General features: G+C 35.6%; 1 protein-coding gene and 1 long non-coding RNA gene across 6 annotated transcripts in view; one reads left to right on the plus strand and one right to left on the minus strand.

The window, feature by feature from the left end:
- Positions 1-23,208, minus strand: part of LOC149802616 (protein pangolin, isoforms A/H/I/S-like) — a 170,980-nt gene that overhangs the window by 95,808 nt on the left and 51,964 nt on the right. For all 5 annotated transcript variants that reach the window (XM_089951929.1, XM_089951930.1, XM_089951927.1 and 2 more), the window contains exon 3: positions 2,362-2,465. In XM_089951929.1, the coding sequence (XP_089808055.1) occupies positions 2,362-2,465 (104 nt within the window). The remainder of the gene's footprint in view (positions 1-2,361; positions 2,466-23,208) is intronic.
- Positions 20,374-23,208, plus strand: part of LOC149802617 (uncharacterized) — a 35,223-nt gene continuing 32,388 nt past the window's right edge. The window contains exon 1 of the long non-coding RNA XR_016420071.1: positions 20,374-20,483. This is a non-coding gene — a long non-coding RNA (uncharacterized LOC149802617). The remainder of the gene's footprint in view (positions 20,484-23,208) is intronic.

Below are 23,208 nucleotides of genomic sequence, written 5' to 3' on the forward strand. Positions count from 1 at the left end.
TGAAGACTTTCAAAAATGTCCACTGTGGCAGCCATAATAGACATCAGATCAGCACCAATGTCATTTACGACCAACTAGACAAAAGTCTTCTGTGAAAATTCCATGTTAACATGGCCTTCCAGTCTGAAGAAGTAGTGACAAAATTTCAAGATAACCACTTTGATGGCTACACTGGTCATCACATCTTCATCATTTTCATTTACAACCAATGTGACACCATAGAAGTTATTTGGTGGATGCCCCTTTTGATATCACCATCCATTCAAATGGAGTAGTGATAACATGATTTTCAAGCTGGTCAACGTGGTGGCAATAACGAACACCAGATTGGATCAATTTCCATTTAGGACTACAGGTAAAACCCATTATAATGTGATGCTCAGGTTCCAAAGAATAACACTGTGACATAAGCGGGATTGCATTGAAATTTATTTTGAAAAACTTCCCCATATAAAATGAGCACTGAAATTTCAACATCTTCAGTTTTAACTAAACTCTTTATCATATAATCTGCTAGGGATACGAATAATCAGCTTCTCTGAGAGCATGTATTTAGGATGTAAAAAACAGGTCACCTTAAATTAAAAAATGGTACTCATGCTGCCATCGTGTTATTTGTGGAATCATGTTATAACAAATCGCATTATAACAGTTTTCCCTGTATCTAGACATCATAAATATCTTATGGTGAAAACTCCATGTAAATACAACTATCCATTCAGGAGAAGCAGTGATAACAAGATTTTCAAGATGGCCACTATGGATGCAATACTGAATATCAGATCAGCACCATGTTCATTTAGGATGACTACATATCATAAGAAGTCTTTCCATGAGAAACCTGTAGTGACATTATCATAAACTGACATCATCATAAATTCTGTCAATGTAGCGATGAGATTATTTCAAGACTGCCACCACTGTGATCACAATGTCCAAAAGGCATAATATTTTATTTAGGACCAACTAGACCATGGGTTGACCATGGCTGTGCAAAGTTTCAAGGCCACCCTCCAAGTAGTTTAGGAGGAGCAGTGATAACCCACTTGTGCTAATGGACAGACAATGGACAACAGACCATCTCATGAACTCTTTTGGGTTATGACCAGTAGAGCCCATAATAAAAAAAAGGAATGTAAAGCTGATGATAACAATAACAACAACATCAACAGTAACAATAATAACAGTAATGATACTTGGTGCATGTCATTCGTTCAAAAACTGAGTTTGAAAGATGAACCTGCATTTAGAGGTTGCCTGTATACAAAGGCCAAGTAGGGCTTTATATCCTTGGTGGCTACTAAAGTTAGGTTTGACTGTAATGAGAAAATATTTGGGTCTATTTTAGGACTTATAATTGTAAGTCGTCTCTTTATTCAGACATCAAATCTTGCATATATTCAGAGCAATACTCCTTTTTTCCCCAAAAGATGGGGGTGGACTTTCCATTCCAAATTTTCAGTTCTAGGATTGACCCTGGATTCTCAAATTTCTGCATTTACTTCATTCAAACAAACACAGTTTAAGCAGCAAACAGAATCAAACAAACCTTAATTACACTAAGCAGTTAACTACAACAACTCTTTCTTGCCATCACAAATCACCATGCTTTCATTATTGTATACCCTCTCCCCTCATGGCTCAGCTGGCAGAGCATCAGACTTGTGATCCAAGGCTAATGGGTTCAATACCCCAGGCTAGTATGAGTCAGCTGCTATGGTGTGCCCATGAGAAAGGAACTTGGCTCAAATATAATTTACATGATAGACATTATTAGGTTTAAGGTTCCATTAAGAAACTTTAAAAGAAAAAGAAAATTCCTCTTGGCACTGCCCTTCTCCTTTCCCTTCCCTGTTCAGACAATTACTGATCTTGCTGACAATGCCCCAGAGTCAATATCCAAAATGTTTAACAACTATTATGCATCTTCCTGCTATGACACAAGTATGTAAAATTATGTCAGATCATATTTGGTAACTGAACCCTGTGAAACCCTAGGGAGGGCTTCATGAGCAATATCACTATTGCAAATACCTACATTAGGGCAAAGACAACCAAAATTGGTGAATTACCACTCAACAACTTAGGTGATGGACACATGGATGGCTGGATGGATGGATGCACTGACGAACACATGGAAATTATAACATTCTCAAAACTATATGGTATTTAACAATTTGCATATATCCAAGTGGTAGTGACTAGAGAATGACCTGATTTATCAATGTGTCAAGTATGCAATCATATGCTTTACAATAACTGGTGGCCAAGTGCCCTCCATGCACAACTGAACACATGCAGTAGCCTTGGCCACTTCACTATTGGCCTCAGCATCATTTTTGCATTAGGAAAGCAACTTACCATTGTGGCTGGAGGGATAGCACCATTTGGTGGACAAGGATATGGGGAAATGGAGTACCCAAATGGTCCCACATTTCTATCACCCTGTGGTTGAACTGGTTTGCCTGCAAAAAGATACAACCAAAAAAATTAATGAAGTAAGCAACAGATGCAAAAGAACTGCTTTGACCCCAGAGCTAAAAGTATACATTTTTAAAACATCTAAAAGTATGAATTTTATCAGTTGCCACATAAAATAAAAGATCTTTTAAAACAATCTTTTTAGGCAGTCAACAACATTTTAGACAGTTTAAAAAAACAAAAACAAACAAACCAACACATGGGGGCCTCGCTAAATCTATATCAGAGGCCCTACTGCACACATGCCAACCCCACAAGAGGTATAAGTATAATTATTGTTATAAGTGGCAAACAGCGTCATTTTGGGCATAAAAAGTGTAATCTATAAAACTATATGCCAGAAGTACAGCATGTATAAAAAGATATTTTTGCTACTAACCTGGTTGTGCAACTGGTCAAAATTCTTGTCACAGTGGTCAAAATCCATATGGATTAGAACCAGAAGACAAGCACAAAATATACTGAAAAATTAAACATGTTCTGCACTCACTTTAACTAGTCTAACGTGTAACTTTCAATGAACTGGAATTCTGCAATGAGCAAGGTCATGTGCTGCATTACATTATTCTACTTTTAAAGTATGTAAAGCAGTGTTGATTTGCCTTTTTTTCTGATCAGACATGTTTTGAAGTTTGAAAAGATCCATATGGTCTAACATTTTCTGTCATATAACTTCCACAACTCCCACCATAAAGCCATCTGCTGTCATTTTCTTTAAAAGTATAGACTGTTCTGCTAACTGACTAGTTTATCAATATGTTGAAACTGCCAGGCAAAGTTCAAATTTGAAGAAACCCATCTGTTTTTTGGGGGAAATGGGTTATATACAGTTGCTATAAATAGCAAATAAGGAAAGCACCCTTACTCTATTTATACTTTAAGAATATTCAAAAATGTGTGTGATTGGTATTAAAGAGGTGATAATAAAAATTACAATAACAACTTTGTATTAGTTTATATTTTTTTTTTATTTTTTAATGAACCAAAGAGTGTAATCCATATACAAGCCAGCATAAAACATAATTTAGTGACAAAAAGCATAATGATTATGCCAAAGGTGTAATGGTTGGCATGTATGCTGCTGCATTCTAAGTGACTTGTCCTTTGGGTTGTAAAAGAAAGGTGGGTTTGTCCACGCAAAAAATCTCAACTAATTTGGCTGAAAGAACTCCAAATGTGCTCCAATGAAATGCTGCACTTTCATTCTGAAGCTCTTTAAAGATACTGGTAAATTATTAATTTTCAGCCATCTGCTGGACTCCATTTGTATGTCCCTCCACCTTATGTAGATCATCAGCTTTGTATCACAAGCTATAAACTTTGTGCTCAAGATTAGGTTTGTGACCAATGAATGGGAAACAATACTATTTCTGTTCTCCCTATTTCATTGGTTACCTACCTATACGTAGTATTGACTTGTCCTGCATGAATAATTGTGAACTGCAACTTGCTCAAAATGACTTGGTAATGCATCAATGGTTAAATATATTGTTACATGTTCAGGCTCAAATAAACAGTAACACGGAAAGAGTGAAAACAACAAGCTTTTTTGAATTTAACAAATAATTTATTTCCTTGGAAAAATTCTGTAAAAATGAAAAAAGGAGAAAAACTTACAGTTTCACGAATCAAATCCAAAAATAATCTAAAAATAATCCATAAATTAAATTGCAAAAGTCCTAGTAATAAATGTTCTAATAATTTCAAGTTCAAATCCTGATGGAAAATCCAAGATGGATGACGATGACATATGCGGTAGTCAGTACTGTGCTTATCTACAGTTCCTTGTAGAAATACAATGGCATGACAGTGTTTGTTGGAAATCCAAATTAAATTTGTAAGCAATGTGTTTCCTAAATTTCTGTGTGAGCACTCCTCAAAATAATTCCAGAGAAAAAACAATTAATCCTTTTGAAATCCAACTGATCTGAAGAAAATTATAACTAAAAATCTGGCTACAACAAAATAACTTGACATCAGTGTAAAATGCCCAAATCTGAGAAATCTCTCTCTCTGCATCTCTATTAACCCTTTACCTCACAGAGCATAGTTAACAAAGTGCAGCGAGCTATGAATAGAACACCTGTTACCTATTCAACTCCATATGCATAGACCTGCCTGTTAACTGTTAAGCATTGTAGTGTATGCTACGTTTAACAGCAATTTTAACCATTTTACATTTTTGGTACACATCTATTATGTGTGGAAAAATTTAAGAGTAAAGTCTGATTATTATAGCTGTGTTATTATTTTTCACAGAAGAATTTTTAATGTACTTTAAAATCTTGAGAACTCATTCACCGTCATGTCAGTGAGGCCGCATGACCAACCGTAGCTGCCATTTCTCATGCTTGAAATTTACATCTGCGTCTACATCACTGAGTCATCTGAATTTGATCATTTATAAAAACTAATTGCTGCCTACATCAATATTAGAGCCTAACCTAAGTTATTGAATCTTTCATAGTTGTGATTCTAATCATGAAAACTTCATAAGTACTGAATGAAATCCGCAACCACCATTTTGGAGAGTGGAGTTTATGACCCAGTTACTTTAAATAGCAGATATCGACCAGTGCATAAACAGTGACCACGTGATCTGACATAATTGTCATTCACAGAAGTGAATGTAGTATCTAATAGGGGGTTTTCCCCAAAGGTGGCACTACGAAAACCAGCTCAAAATGGCTGATGTTTACAGCAGTGGTCAAAAGGCGTTTCAATGCGAATGGAGTAGAGGCATCAAAAGGCGCTTCCATGCGAATGGAGGAGAGGCATTCAAAGACGCTTGCATGAGATAAAGGGTTAAAACTAACAAATGCGCAGTAATGGAAAAACCAGAATTGCAAAATCAAAAGGGGGGGGGGGGTCACGTGATCGTGTTTATGTTACATACACCAAAAATTACCCTGACAAAATCCAATCATTTTAAAATAAAATAGAATTTTTTTTAGGAAGGTTGCTACAAATTCTGAAACAAGGTCAGGAATTAGATCAACACCTGGTGTTTACGAAAGAATGATTCAGGTCAACTGATTTTCTGGAAAACGATCATCTCCAGTGAATAAATTTACATCATAACAGCAGATAATAGAATAAAAAATTTAAAACTGACAAACAATTAAATTAAAATAAATATGAATTAAATCAGATATATGTAACATATATCCAGCCAACTTGTGCAATTGTTTGGCAATTAAACTAGGGAATTAACAACTTAAAAAAGTCTCCAATACAATGTTTGTAATGTTTGTAATCCTAATGGAACTGAAATAATTACTTATTTTAATCCGTTCAAAAAGTTGGTAGCGGATGATTCTGTTGAAATATGGTGCAAGAGTTTTCTAAAATTAGACATATCCAAAGCATGATGACACTAATTATGAAACCTGAAGCTATTGTTTTTACTAGTTGATATATAAAAAGATCAACCTCAGACTTCATTTGTTTTTAATTTTGTTTGAGAAACTTGGAAACTTCTGCATCATTCAAAAACAAAGCTACTCCAATAGCCCCCAAAAGCATTTCCCTACAAATCTTGATGAATTACATTGACTGTACATCAGTCTGAATGGGAAGCTAAAGAAACAATTATTCAAATTCCACACTCAAACAGGAACAAATTGTGAAAATGTTACAAGTTAGCTGTGAGCCCCTGCCCAGCAAAATGTGAATTTGGGTTCAGTCTCATGAACACTGTCACATGTACAAATGACCAACCATTTCATTTTTTTGTGAGGTGATGGGTGTAAAGATTTTCTTTCCAACCAGGATATTTTATTTTTATATGAAGATATTTTCAAAAAAAATGATGGAGAATTACTTTTTGTTCTTCAAACCAAAACACAAGTATTATTTTCAAGAATTCTTTTCCAACAAAATCCTAGGCCCAACTACTCCTCCCATGCCCCACCCCACCCAACCCCCAAAAATTCAGGCAATATTCAACATATGAAACTGGAGATAAACATTGCTTTTAGTTAAATTCCATCAAAATATGAGTGATTAATGTATAGTCTGAAAACACAGCAAATGAGAAATTTCCATACCAAGTACTGGCTTAGATCAGAATCTCAAGGAAACTGCTTTTAATGAAATCGAATCCAGCAAAAAAGGTCAAACAATAATTTTTTCCAAGTAAACGATTTTGATAGACAAAAATACACACAAAAATTAATATAAAGCATTGTAAATTGTGTCAAGGCAATAGTTTCAAAACCTGGTCCTATATTGGAAGCGAGTTTGAAGTCAGGGCAAGTGATTTTTTTTTAAATGCCACTTGCCCTGAATCTTTATCTGGAAAACAATTTCTCTGAAAACTTTTAGATATAAAAGAATAGATTTTTATAAGCCTAATATACCTAAAACTTGAACTCCTCCTTACATAAATGTGTGTATGCATGTACATGTGTATGTGCATGCACGCCAATTTCCTCTTTCTAAATCTTGGAGAAATAATAGCTGACAGTTGATATTTTTGTATCTGTAATGCTATGTATATTTAATTTAATTGTCTGTTTGTTAGTTTTTGTTGTTGTTTTTTTATTCCATTACATGATATTGTAAAGTTGTTTAGAATGAAGTTTTATATTTTATTTTTGATGTGAACAACTTTATTGAGACATTTTACACAATGCTGACCTAATTCCTGACCTTGATTCAGAACCAGTATAGGTTTCATTTAAACAACATTTTCTTTTTAAAGATTTTTTTCCTCAGAGTAAAAAATCATTCGGAGTATGTGATGTCAGGCCTGTAAAAGCTTCTATGTTGTTCTAGAAGGGTGATCATGTGACTCTCATATAGAATCTGTTTTGCGTCTTAAATCAGTGTATAGCTGTTTTAGGCAGTGGGGCTTTAGGTGCTTAAGGGTGTTTTGTTGTGACCAGTCTGAGTTGAAGTTTTAATTTTTCTTCAAATTATTTGAATTCTAAGAGATTATTTTTCCCTGGAAATACTTGTGCTCTAAATTAATACTTGGACAAGGACAGTCATCGAAATTTACACCAAATTCAAATACTGGAATATTATTTTCTGTGATTCAACAAAGAACTGTTGACACATCAGTATGATGCTGACACAGCATACATCGCCTTCCATTTTTGATTTTGTATTACTAGGACTTCTATTTTTTAATTCCTGAATTATTCTTGGATTATTTTTGGATTTGATTCGTAGAACCATATGTTCTTTTTCACATTTTTTACCTTGTTTTTCTAGGGCAATAAATCATTTGTTAAATTTTATAAAGCTTGTTGTCTTTACTCTTTTCTTGTTACTGTTTAAAAGAGACTAAACGTAACAGTAAATATTTGCACAATCAAATAAAAATAAATCACTTACTCACTTCCAATATATTTTTCCAAAATATATCCACATTAAAAAAAATGAATATCTTGGTAACCTTTAGGACGATATCAAGTTATTTTCTGAACCAAAATCGGGAAGGTTTCATATGTATGCAGCATCAACAGTTTTCAGAATATACAAATTGAGTTCACCCTATTTCCTTGCATGTTTTGCCAGAACATTTAGAGTATTTACAGTTCTATACTAAATTTCACTAATGTCTCTTGTTTACCTAGATATCCAACCAGAAAGCATGTAGTGCAGAAGGTGACACATCAAAGGCAAACCAGCTCAGGCACTTACTGGAAGCATTATCATAAAATACCCAGCTGACTTACATTAATAGGTCAAAGCATGTTAATGAAGGGCTAGTTCTCCCTTATTCAGTGCCAGTTTGCCTATCAACAGACAATACAAATAATTATTCCTTTGATATTTATCATGCAACCATATGCTCAATCAATCCCAGATTTTTCAAAGCCTAATACACAAGGACTTGATGTCCATGATGCTAGACCTTGATACAATATTTGTTTTTGGTGTGCAACCCATTATTAATAACACAGGCCCAGATCTCAAGTCACCTGATGCTTTATCTACTAGGGACTTCAAGCAGTACAAATCCTGATCTGCAAGCACATTATGTAACAGAAGATCCAGGTCAACATAGTTCAGTCAAGTACAAATTGTACAGGAGCAAATATGGTAAATTGGAGCCTCAAGGGTATCAAGTATCAACTTGAAAAGAGAACCCTCTCCACAAAACACTCACAATCTTATAGTCAACCAAATAATCTCATTATCAGCCAACTGTCTTGAAGCATGCTTTTGATGGTATACTATGTGAAACTACTCCAGCCCACACAAACAGAAAATGGTGTAGAATTAAATTCTAACTGCTATGCACACTATTGATGGTGATCGGGGGGGGGGGGGGGTTGCTTTTTTTTGTTGTTGCTTTTTTCAAACAGACAACAAGACAAATGTCTGGTTTAGTGGTGTATGGCACATCAACACAATTAAGTTATTTAATGTCACTGCTATTGGAGCCCAAGGACAACAGGTTGGCTGACCAAGTCTGATCCAAAGGTAAGATTCAAACATGCACCCTGTCGGTCATGGGTCTGACAAGCTAACCACTCAGCCACCACCGCTCCCTGGAAGACAAACGTATCTTGTATCACTAGCAGTGATAGTGGCTGCAATTAACATTGTTAAAATCATGTTTTATATTATCACGGTGCTGTTTCCAGGTCCAACACTGCTCCATGTTATTTGTTTTTGTTCTGTGATGTGATTAGAATTTTTAACGTAGCTTTAACAATTTTTCAGTCATATCGCTATGATGTCTGCAATGTGGCAGTTTATAGTGATGTCTAGCAATGGGGCATCATGCCATAGACATGTAGCATGATGTCCCACCCAGTCACATTATCCTGACACCAGGTCAACCAGTCCTAACACTAACCTCTTAATGCTCAGCGCTAAGCAAGGCAGCTGTCAGTACCATTTTTGTAAGTCTTTGGTATTGACTCGGCTGGGGATCGAACCCATGACCTCTTGCATCCGAGGCAGACGCTCTAACCACTAGGCCACCGGAGCGGTATTTTTGTTGTTGTTTTGTTTTTAGTTTAAAAAGAATAACAAGCTGAAAGAGGCTACTACAATAAAACATCCATATAAAGGGCACCTCCTCATTAAGGACAATACCTAAATTTCATGTATTTTCATTCTTTCACGTGCATATTCCATCCTTTGTAAATGACACTTGTGTATAGGAAACAAAATGTTGTCTTTAAGGTCCATCATAGCCAGCGGTTTGTATTCCAAAGTTTAAGAAGGTCATTCCTATATGAGTATGATAATACTGATCCAAGAAACTTGCTAACATTTCAAACTCTGAAACATTTATGACATGTTCAACCTGGACACAGAAAGATGATCATGACACATTTTATTATTACAGGAATTATGTAGGATAAAGATACTTGTCAATTCAACATGTATGCCAGCACTAATATGCTGCAATTAAGCAAAGTTCAAAGTCAAACAGGGTCCATAAATCCATTAAATCTTGTCAGAAAATTCAACCTGACCTAAGAGTTCTTAATAATAATGTCTTTATTTAAAGACTGTGTCACAATTAGTTGCATGGAAACAATTCTCCTTGTGGCCCTCTATTATATGCATATTTACATACACTGTATATAATTGTGCACATGTACACACATACACACCACTTCCAATTCTTTATAGTGTAGACAAAAGGTAAATACGGTATAAAGCTAAATCTGAAGAAAAGAAAAAAATTAGTTTCAATCTATGCAGTCATTTTAAAGTTATTCATGTGACACAAAATTAAGGAACAGGATGGGATGTTATGATCTGGGAAGGGACAGGTCTGAGGTACACGAGTGACACTACATGCCTCTAGACAGATATGGTAAGGAACTTGAAAAGCTAGTTCTTGTGTAAGATTGGAACACATTCATTATACCAGTATTCCACTGAATAATTACAAATGTTACAAGGATTTAAATAACGGTTAAATACAATTAAAACTAGTTCAATACCATCTATACTCGCTTATAAGGCAAGTCCAACTGCAAACTGCAAAGAACCAGATCTGCCAGCATATAATGCGCTGCCAGATTTGGGTCTGTGAATTTGTTAGGCTTAATCATTAGAACAAACAACACAGACTCTGATCTGCTGGAGCATTGTGCTGTGGCATATCAGGATCTTTGTTGTTTGCACTTTGACTCGATCTGCAAGTATATACACAAGATAATTTCCATGACAATTAGATACAACTGTACATGTATGTATATTAGGCCTGCATGCCATTTAAATGTGACCCAAAATGCTTCTTAGAAAAAAGAACGTGTGTAAGGAATACATCCAGGTAACAATTCTTTTTGCAATAAAACTTTTCTGTGACAGCACATAACTTTAAATGAAAATTCATATCTAACAGTAATTAAATATCTGAACTGCACAATATGACCTTAATTTAATTCCACACACCTCAAGAATTTTACATGTCTGTTTACATTAATAAAGTACCAACTGTCTCAATTATATTACTTATACCATATTTCCCATGAAAAGCATGTCCAACTGCAAAAAAACAGACACCAATCTGCCAGAGATAAATGTTGCAACCATTTGCTTGAAATAATGAGTGCAATGAAAGGTAGTGATTGATACTAGCAAGAATGACCACTGTGAAATTGTTGAAGTTGGTGTGACCATATCTGCAAATAATACAGATCGGTAATATAGAATTTAGAACATGCCCACCCCACCCTCACCCCACCATCACATGCAAACCCGTTTCCAATTCACTGCAATACTGATCACTAATCCAGAATAGACTTTTCAATGGAATCGACTATGAACCTTTTCGGTAACCTAGTTATCTCTATTTTGTATTTGGTATTTACTACATGTGGTAATTAAGCTGCTGGACAAGAAGATAACTGCTATGGTCACTAATGGTCACTAACGAATCAGTCTTTGCCAAGTGCTTTGTATTTAGTTAATCATGATGCATGAGTGATTTCTAGCCCCTCTCACAGTATACAGTTACTATGGGAGAAAGGACTGGTGTACAACAGTGTACATTTGCATACAGCGATGAAATTAAGAAAATCTCTCTCTCAATATGTGTGTATATATATATATATATATATATATATATATATATATATATATATATATATATATATATATACACACACAAAAACACCAGTCTTGTCAGAATTAGAAAATAAGTAAAAGCTAAAACTGGAGAACCCATCACATCATATAACTATTATACTTTACACTTTTTACTCTTATTTGTACACAAATAAACAAAGCAAAAACAAAATGTAATGCAAATTAAAATACATAATGTGGTCATTCCAAACACAAACACAGTATTACATGATTGAAACAATATAGCATACACATATAACACACACAATAAAATAGACTGATCCTTGGTCAAGATCACTAAAATTTTGGGACCATGATATAGAACCTGTCACAAGACCTTGTGTCTGAGGAAGGAAGTGGGTGAGTGTGATTAGGATTTTTAACGTAGCTTTAACAATTTTTCAGTCATATCACTACGATGTCTGCAGTGTGGCAGTTTATAGTGATGCCCCACCCAGTCACATTATCCTGACACCAGGCCGACTAGTCCTAACACTAACCTCCTAATGCTGAGTGCCAAGCAAGGCAGCTGTTAGTACCATTTTTGTAAGTCTTTGGTATGACTTGGCCAGGGATTGAACCCACAACCTCCTGCTTCTGAGACAGATGCTCTAACCACCAGAGCGGTAAAGGAAGGAAGTATATGTCATAAAGAAATATACCAGGAAGGAAAACAAAGGGACCAGCTCCAGGGACATTGTGAGTATGACACATCGTAAAATAATAAATATAAATAGCAGTGAGCAACCCCTGAACAAAAATAGTAAATACTTTGTTTCTTGTACGCGTGATCTGGTTTCTGCATTCAGTGGCCAATCCCATCTCCAGTCGTGGTGAATGTGTGTTAGATACAATATCTCTGATTGGTTACAAATGTTTTTTTTTCCAAGAATCAGACCAATATTAAACCAATCAGAAATGATTTTACTTTCTTTTGTGCAAATTTGAATTGTTCTGAAGCCAAGGGTTACTGTTTGAGAGCAGTTTCACTACACGTGTTCTGTTCATGAAAAATCATAATGCTGGCTGATGTGATTTATGATGATGATGAGAGCGAAAATGAGAGTTTCTCGGGTTTGATCTTGAAAATATTGAGCAAGCAGAGATTCGGACATAGAAGTTTCTGCGACTGAATCGTCAGAAGAGGAGGATGCTGATAGCAATGATGATTGAGTTCTTGCCGATCTAGCAAATCAATGATTTTAGTGAACCAAATCCTGGACCTACAACAAACATAGACAAGGAAAAAAGAGAAACTGACTTTTTCATTTGTTATTTCCAGAGGAACTGCACTTGGACATTGCAAACGAAACCAATGCATATACCCAAAAATGCATCCTGGTATCACCAAACAAAAAGTATCCAACAACACCAGACGAGATAAAAGCTCTGATTGGGCTCATGTTGTTATGGGAGTCCTTCCAGCACCAGCCCAAGATATGTATTGGTAGAAGGACAAACTTTTCCATCCTTCCTGCATTGAACTGAAATTTAGTCATGCAAGATTTGAAAATCTACAGAAATATTTTCATAAGACTGACACCAGCAACAACCTACCTCGAAGAACACCTGGTCACAACAAACTGGCCCACATTTGACCAATATTGGAGTGTATTTGCAACATATGCACTACAGAATACAACCCACAGCATGAGGTGTCCATTGATGAAGCAATGAATTTTCAGAACTGAGCTTTAAACAGTATGTTCCAATAAAACCGACCAAGAGAGGCATCAAAGTATGGGTTCAAGCAGATCCTCATAATGGATTTGTTGGGGACTTTCAGGTTTATATTGGCAGGACTGACAACAATCCAGAAATGAATCTTGGTCAAAGGGTTGTTCTTGATTTAACAGAACCTTTGCTTCTTCTTAGACACTCTGTCTACACTGACAGTTTTTTTTACATCTCCAGACCTATCTTTTCAGCTGGACAAAAAGTTATGAATGGCTGCGGAACAGTTCTATCAAATCGAAAGGGTCTTCCATCTGGATTACACAAAGTAAAGCTGAAGGAGCAGGGCCAAAGCATAATTAAACAGAAAGAAGACATGACAGTTACAGTCTGGCATGACAAGAAGAATATACTATACTGCGTACCAGCTGTGAAGGTGAGGCCACATCTGTTAGTCGGAAGCAAAAAGATGGTTCCATCAAGGATATTCCATGTCCACTCCCAGTCCAGCTGTACAACATGTACATGAATGGAGTAGACCATGCAGATCAAATGTGAGCAACTTACAGCACTGGCAGAAGGTCCTTGAAATGGTCGAAGTATCTGGGTTTTTTTTCCTTTTCGACATTTCAATAGTAAATTCATATTTGCTGATGAAAGGATCGCGGAACCATAATATCGTCACCAAAAACAACAGGGAAAGAGCTAGAACCCAGTTGGAGTTTAGAATGAATCTTGCGCATCAACTACTTGAAGGATTTGTAGGTAAATAGAAAAGAGAAGCAGAAGTTCAACCCCCGCTTCAGCAAGGTCAACATTTGCCATTGGTCATGCCAAAGAATAAAAGCCTGCAAAATGTGTTCACTGAACAAAGTTTGATCTGAACCAAACAACTGGATGTGAACAATGCCAAGTAAAAGTATGTGCAAGATGTTTCAAACCATATCACAGATTAAATTTCACTGGTTTATTTCAATGAAATTAAGGGCTGATGACATATTTCTAAATGTGTAAATAGTGTAGAAGTAAGTTGTGAAAGATTTCGACACACAGGAAAAAAACTAATCACTGTGTAGACAAATTCATTTGGAATAATTGGTAATAATTTCATTGAAATTTATTGGATATAAGAAGAAAAATTAAGGTAAGAGTGAATGCATGTGCATGATGTTTACAAAATTTTCCAAACAGGTAAAAACTCTCTGGGGCACAAGCAGCTAGACACAGCTTAGTGCTGCTGGGGCATAGCAGCAGTGATACTGATAACAGTGCTGGGGCTGAATGAGTTAATGCAGCAGATGAAACCAGTGGGAAAGTGTATGCAAATTGCCAATCCCAAAATGGAGGCTGAAGGAGTCCACTGCCCATGCCCCCTGGTCCAGGACAGGAGAATCCAAAAACACAAGTCTCTTGTTGTTGATCCTGGTTGTGAAAAAGCCCACCAGGGGTCTTACCCCCAGTGTGAAAAGGACTCTTGTGATAATGTACTGAAGAGACCATTCTGTGACGATAGCTGTACCATTACTGAACAGGTTGTCCAGTAATATATCTTCTTTCCTGGAATGTGGTGGACTCAGAGAGTAATGTTCTCAGAGGTGGCAAAGCAAAGGCGGTTCCAGACCTCCATGCAAGAGAAAAGGGCATGTATGCCTCCCCAACATCGGAGATACACTATGAAGGATGTGTTGACTGAGGAGACCATGACAAATTGACCCCTTTCTCTGTCTATGCACCCTTACAGTGCTCAAAATATTGCTTTCATTTCTAAAATGCTGATACTGAAGAACAATTCAGTCAGAGTCCATAAATCATGAATAATTATGCCTCCAGCTTGAAATGAACACCCCAATTGGAATCTTGTGCATCAGCAAACAGATAGGAGTAGGGATCGGGTGCATGCAGATGAAAGGACTAAACCTGAATATTGTGGACTAGCCAGTCATTGAAATAATGGAGACTCAGTAGTAATCAGTGGTAGGCTGCTACCAATCCCATGATCTGGGTGTAGAAGAAATTCTGAATGGCAGAACCAGAAATGGATAAGCTTCCTGGTCTATGCAGAACTGGACGTATTGGTGACATGGAAGATCGGGATGTGTAAATAGGCATTCTGACAATCACTCAAGACCACTCAATCAGACAAAGTGCGTTACAGATGGAGGTGATGGTCTCCATCTTGAAAGGTTCCTCCAGAAACAGTGGGTTTAAAGGGGAGAGATTGATTATGAAACAAAACTTTCCGCCTTTCTTGGTGAACAGGACGATTTGGAATTAGAATGCAGAAGACTGTTTAGAACCCTCTGAACTGCCCCTTACACTGACGCAATGTATATCAACCATCAGCATCGTCTCCAAATTTTGAAAATGACTCCTGGATTGGTTGTTGTTGGGTTTAACTCCATTTTCCAGCACATGATAGGCTATACATGGTGGCCAGTATTAATGGTGGAGGAAGAACCCCGGAAAGAACCACCGACCAATAAGAAGCTACTGGCAAGCTTTCTCACATACCCACATTGGCCAAACCCGAGACTCGAACACATGCAGACAGAGGTGAGATGGCAGTAATCCATAATGGAGAGTGCTTTAGACCCCTTGGCCACTCTGGGCCCCTCCTGGATTGGTAACATAGGAGTCAACTGATTCCAAATATAGAAATGCTTGTGGGAGCTATGCTTAAATGCATGACAGTAACATGATATCAATATGTTAAACAGTACACTTATAGTCTGACCAAAATACAATATATAAATGCACACAATTAACATACAAGATCCAAGACCAGGCTTAATAGGAAATTGAGAAAATCTAAATTTTGGTCAAGGCCATGGGTTTGTGTCCAATTGTGATTTTTGAGTCTCATGATTATGAATTGCAAGTTTTTTGTTGATTTTGTGTTGTATAACTTTGGAAAATTTACCACTCATTAAAGGATGCAAGAAAGCGACATCTCAACTTGGTCAACTGAAAAATTCTGGAAAAAAATACATTGAAAAATGTGGCTGGCAGGAAAAAATTTGGGGCTCATTGGGATCTAATCTACTAGAACATATAAACTTAGTTTACATCATGCTTTGAAAATGTAACAGAATATCTTGGATTAGTATGCTAACAGGAAAAATGGCCTTGGGAGTCTGAGTGGTCTAAGGCACATGCCTTTAAAGGTCACTGAAATCTCACTTTTGATCACATACGTTCAAGTTGCTCAGCCAACGCGAGCATCTGAAAAAGCCAATAGCTTCCCCAGTTCTTCCTCCACTAGATGGCTCTGAGTGGCTAAGTGGTCTAAAGCACTCACTGTTACAGGTCACTGACAGCGTTCTTTTGCATACCAAGGCCCAGCAACGTGGAATGAATTGCCCACTGAACTTAGACACAAAGACACAGTAATCACATTCAAGAGTGCTCTCAAAACTCACTTATTTCGACTGCAAGAACAAACTTAAAGACCTAATAATGTTTCCTACCTTAAATATTCTCAGCATGTTTTTTTATGTTTCCTAATTTCATGGTGTTTGTTTCTGTAATCATATCATTATATGTTTTTTATCTTACAGGTGTTGTCTAATGTTGTAAAGCGCTTAGAGCTTCTAAAGATTAGGCGCTATACAAAGTCCTCATTATTATTATTATTATTATTATGTCACCTCTGTCTGTGTGGGTTCAAGTCTCTGGCTCGGCCAGTGTGGGTATGTGAGAAAGCTTGCCGGTAGCTTCTCATGGGTTGGTGGTTCTTCTGGGGTTTTCCCAGGTTCTTCCTCCACCAATGATACTGATCGCCATGTATATCTTGTGCTGAAAAATGGCGTTAAACTCTACAGCAAGAACAACAACAAATCTTCCTCCACCAGAAATACTGGCTGCAATGTATAGTGCTGAAAAATGGCAGCTGTCATTGCATCCATCACTGACTGCAACATGGAAAAAAAGTGCTTCAGAAAACTAACTGCTGCAAATCTAAATCTAAGAAAGAAAAAATAGTTATCTAAGTTTCTTCTCACAAATTTGTTCATTACTTCCCCTGACACAGTTCATGACATGTATAATGGCAGTTACCATTTTTTGTTGTTGCCAAATTGATCCAAGATATTTTATCCAATATATTCTCAAACCATATTAAATGTATTTAAAAAAATGTTTATATATATTTCAAAAGACTAGGTCTTGCTAAACCTAAATTGTTTACTTTTCAAAACCTCTTCAAAACGCAATGTACAACAATTTAAGCCTTACATGTTCATGCAATATGATCAACTTCTGTGTCAAGTTAATTATAATTTATGCTTGCAATTATGTTTTAATCAACAAGATTCCCGAGATTCCCCGCTAAAAATGTACACATAAAGCCTGATATGGACCAAATTCCACGCATTTGAAACCCAATTATAAGCAAATTATTACGACATGGAGATTTCAAGCCTGATAGCTAGTAAATAATTATTTCACTCTTTCAACCTGTAGGAGGAGGAAAAGAGGGATTATACCTTTGTCCCTGTCACCCATTTTTAAAGGTAATATGTTCTTTAAATTTATGTCTTAAGCAAAATCATCATAGATCTTTCCTAAACCAATAAAGAAATATTTAATCATTTTTAAAGTTTAGTGACGCATGTTTTGTCTCAATTATTTGGCTCAAAGGTTAAAGTAAAACAGCTGTCTTAAAGGACGAGTTTTTAAACATTCCATTTTCACCTCTACACACAACTCCTTGCTATTTTCCCACATCTGCCCTATTAAGGATGAGGGAGAGAACTGACTTGCTGTGCCATAAACTTCAACGTCCACCTGGATCTTGGATATCTTACATTTTTTAGATTCTGACCATAATGTAAATGTGTTTAATGCATTGATGGATAAACAAATGGACAGAACATCAAAACCATTGAAACATAATTCTGAATAGCTAAGTAGACATTCGGACCATCAGTCTAATAATGAACCAATGTCTGGCTGAAATAGCTTGATGGTTTGTGAATTACCGTATATACTTGCATATAAGCTGACCCACAAACTGAACAGGTATAAACACTAAAGAGTGCATGACCTGCATGTAACCTGACTTACAACTATGAGGCATCTCAAGATGCACCAAGTAAGTTCTAAATGCATTTATTTAAGCAAACTTGTATTTGAAAAAATCACATGTATACTTATCTCGTTACATTATGTGTTCCATTTTCATTTCTTCTAAACAAGAAAAGTTCTACATGTTCTGTTGTATCACCTGTGAATTACTGCTGTGACAAAATAATTATTTTAGAATAAAGAATTCGCTTCTTCACTAAACAGAATGTTAAGTTTAAAAATTATTCACGTAAATTAATGATTTTTTTCCTCTACAATAATAAGAAAAATAAAAAATTAAACCACAACAATAAAATCATCCACAATTAATTTCAATCCCAAGAATGATCACTACGAATGCTTTAACTCCATATGCTATAGCTCCATTCCCACAAAAGAAACTTACACAAGTGAACACCTGGGCTTTTATACCGAGTACCATAGCTGTTAAAAGCGTTAAAATTAAAATAAAAAACGTAAAAAAAACCATATTTTTTCTCAATAAATAAAAAAAAAAAAAAACGTTCCAGTAGATTTTAGCAACACAAAAATCAATATTTTACTTATTTACACGCTACATACCAGTTTTAAAGTTTCAGTGATACAAATATGAAAAAAGGTCAAAAATTTTAAACCGTAGTCCAGATAACATTGAAATTTTTTCACTCAATGTCGTTATCACCATCTGACTGATCTGACCACTCTATGGTTTCCTCCATATAATAACCTGTATGGCCGATGATTAAAAAAAATGGAAGTACCAAATATAAAAAATGCAAAAAACAAAAAACCTTAAAAAACACATTTTTCGAGGTAAATTAAAAAATGAAAAAAACGTTTTTATCATCTATGCCAAATACATCAATGTTAAACTGGTATAGTTACTGGTCAAAATTCCGTGTTATCACAAGCCAGTTTTAGTAATTTTTTTTATTAACTGGCCTGTACTGCTGTCACAAAACGAAAGACAAATTCGCTGACTATCAATATAGGAGACACCAAACACAAAACTTTTCATTGTGTGGAAAGTTATGTTTGTTAGGCTAAAACACAAAACTAAACTTGATTGATGTTGATCTTAGTTGATCTCTATGAGAATTTTAGCCTTTATTATTACCACTCTTCGTGAATATGTAAATTATGATGATTATGTGCCTTGTACAAATAAATGTGCATACCTTTTTAAAAATATTAACTCAATTTGTAGGATGGCTTATATCATTGAAAATTAGTAACTCGTGAGCGCATGATTCAACGTAATTGAAACAGCTATTAAGGACTAGCTGAAACGTTATCTGGAAGAATGCAATTTGGTCAAAACAATGAATAAAGCAAAATCTGCATCTATGTTTGGGAATAAGTAAGGATTTAAGTGACGCTATGCATGCTTTGCACTGTGTAAGTACTGTACATTAGAGTTCAGCATGGCCTCCCTGGTAAACTCAACCAGCCCACGAATTATGAAGTCTGTATTTACCTTTACTTAACTTCCTGTTGGAGAAATCAGAAAATATGCACATGCAAAATAATAACAAAATCAATCATAATACTTTATAACAGTTTAATAATTGTTGAGTCTCCAAAAGTTACTTTTTATACAGGCCTATGTCTTAAAAATTATTATTTCCTGTCCCAAGATTTATAGCCAACCCCCTTCTTCCAGGCCTTTATTTTTTCCTAAATTATTCGGCTTTTTTGCAAGTATATACGGTATGCCATTGAAATAGAAATGTTTATGTACAAAGAGATGGATTACTAAAAAAAAAAGACTGATGAGCATACCAACAGCAATCTCCACATCCCCTTTTTCCTACTGTTCTCCATATTACATACCAGGGTGATAATTAAGGATATATATATATATATATATATATATATATATATATATATATATATATATATATATATATATATATATATATATATATATGATTTTATACCTGGAGTTTCAACTCCACCTTTCAATCTTTTACAATCTGTTCACATCTGACTTTATTGACATTTTTAAACCAACTGCTCAGGTGGGAAACTTTTGATCTTTCATGTGGAAAGACAGTTTTTGCCAAGGTGACATGGGTGTTTGAGTTACAATGCAACACAGACCCAATAGCTATTAGTAATCAGATAATTATAGCATAAATCAAGTCCCTAATGCATCATGGTATACCTGGAACACTCAAGTGGAAAATGGGAAAGCTGAATACCAAAGAAAGGTGAGTAAAAATAAAATGGTCACCGTTAACAATCTAAGAGTAATTTCACTTCTTACGACATGAGTCATGTATACTGCAAGGTTTTGTACAAGTAATCAGCAATCGGTATTTAAACCAAATTTATTTAAAAGAAGTGTGACTGAAGAGACATACAATTAACCCCAGCTCTAACGAGTCATCTTATACGACAACATGGCCCCATCTAGAAGTTACCCATGACACAACACACCATACAGATACAGCATAATGCACTGGGATCATATTAAATTTGATGTAGAAATGTTAAATAAAACATGTTAAAGCAAAACTTAGCCAATAAGGCGTCTACATACTGACACCATGGCATCACCCTGTAACCTGACTTAGGGGTAGGAGCAGTAAAATCCATAAGGTGAGTTGTCAGTCAGTATTCCCACTACTTCAGGGGGTGCACAACCTTTCTCGGCCAAGGGCCAGAATGCATTTTCTAAGGCCGCTCGAGGGCTGCAAACACTAATTTCTTTAATATAATTGCTGTACATGGGCCAGATTTCTGTGTTGTTTTAATTTTCTCTAAGGGCCAGACAAAACATGTTTGTGGGCCGGATCTAGCCCATGGGCCAGGGGTTGTGCACCTCTGCACTACTTTCTCTGAGTTTTGTTTTTTATCCAACAGATCACTAAAATGGGAACACAACAAAAATTATGTGGGTGCCCAGTGTTAAGAAAATAAAATCCTTTGTTATGTATATCTATATTTTTTGTAGCTCCTGGTATGTGATTTTATCTATTTTTTTTTGTATATTTTTATTCAAGGGTGTTAATTGTACAAAATATCTGAAGTTAGTTTTGCCTACCGGACTTGAATCTGTTAAAAGCATAATATTTCATAGAATCTATAAATAGATGCTTATGTATATGTTGACAATTATTAATCATAAGCACAAATTTAGCAGAATTTTCTTGGTAGCTAGAAAGACTTAACGTATATTTAATTTAAATTGTGTAGTAAACTTTTGTCCATGATTGCCAACTGCACTTGAAGATAATGGTCATTTGTATAAAAAAAAAAACAGGTACAAACAGTTAACTTTTATCCAATATTTTTGATTATTAATAGGGCATTTGTGAGCTTGGAATATTCTAGAAACAGACCTGTTTACAATGTGGCTCTAATTTTCCATTAGAATGACTCCCACCTGGATGAAAATTAAAATGCGTAAAAAAAATAAGGACTTGGTAAACAAATAATTCGTTCCATTTCACTTATGTTGTAATTTGAGAGGAACTATTTATTTAAACTGTTCAGTGGAATCGCCAAGTGCTCACTGGCTTTGGATTAACACATTACTTTTAAATTATTGTGAACTCTAGTCATTCTGGATAGCATCATTGTGGCAAATCAGGCCATTCACAACTATGGAATTCATTCAGAACCTTCTATACGTTCAACTTATGATACAACATTTAGAATTATTTGTGATTTAATTCAGAATACTGCATGTGTCTCTTTTCACTTTCTAACCTGCAAATTGTTTGCTGATTTTACTTAATTGTTGGTTTTGACTTCTTTTTGTAACATATCAAGACCTATAGTAGCGTCCGACTACTTGATTGAGAAATTTTACTAGTATTGCTGTATCTTCATTAATCCTTCCAACAAAACTAACTGGCAACAAATGAAATTTTACAAGCCATCATATTATTGAAATTATGAAAACTACTACCAAATTCACAAAAACCAGGCACGAGGATTAACGTTAATTTTGCACCCTGATGATGTTATATTCCAAACATAACGTGAGTTGTTAATGGAAAGAGAACTGTAGAAAACAATATACTTTAACCAACAAAAAGAATGTGTCCCCCATTCTATGTCTGACCCAAATGACCTTAACAAGAGGCATCAGTGACCAAAAGAAAGAGTGCCCAATAATGTTGTATCAAGTGACTCGTACACATCAAAAAAAACAGAAATGCCCCTAATGACAAAACTAACGAAAAACTTCAACGTGTCAACAATGTAATATTTTACCCTATGACCCAACCCAGGGATGGAACCCTCAAGCTGGAGTGGTACTGAGAGAAGGGGTGTTTATGATGATGTTCTGTTCCAAACATTAGGTGAACTGGGGTAACAGAAATAAAAGTGACGGGGAAAACACCTTGTGTCCTCATTTCAATGCCTTAATTCTTCAAGAAAGGGAGTATGTGATGAAGTGAATCAGAATCAGACAAGGAGTTACTGAGCCATAAGTATTTAAAAATACACTTGAACCAAAACTGATCACAGACCTAACAATTCACAAATCGACAGCCCTAATAAAATTCTTTGCAAAATTGAGAGAAGCCCAAAACATATATTCAACATGTACTCAACAAACTAAACATTAGGTATCTAAAAGACGTGTAGATTGTGCATGAAGTCCATGTAAGAATAGGTTGCTATTCCTATCGTCAGAAGTGGACAAGATGTCAGATTGTGATGTTTTCGTTGTTTTTTTAATTCTAGAATAGTGGTTCCAAACCTTTTCTAGTATGAGGAAGCCTTCTTTCAACAAATTTTGTGCGGCCCATTTCCCATGCTAATAGTTTTAATTTTTATGCCCCCTTGAAATAACCCTGCATTTAACAACATCAATACGCTGGAAGTTCACATCAATTTAGTTGAAATTAATCAGATGATAAGCACAAATTTAAAAATGAAGTGAAAACCTAAATGACATCACTGTATCGGAGGATGTTT

This window comes from Sinohyriopsis cumingii, chromosome 3 (assembly GCF_028554795.1).
Source record: "Sinohyriopsis cumingii isolate HCF-2022 chromosome 3, ASM2855479v2, whole genome shotgun sequence".
Lineage (NCBI taxonomy): Eukaryota > Metazoa > Mollusca > Bivalvia > Unionida > Unionidae > Sinohyriopsis > Sinohyriopsis cumingii.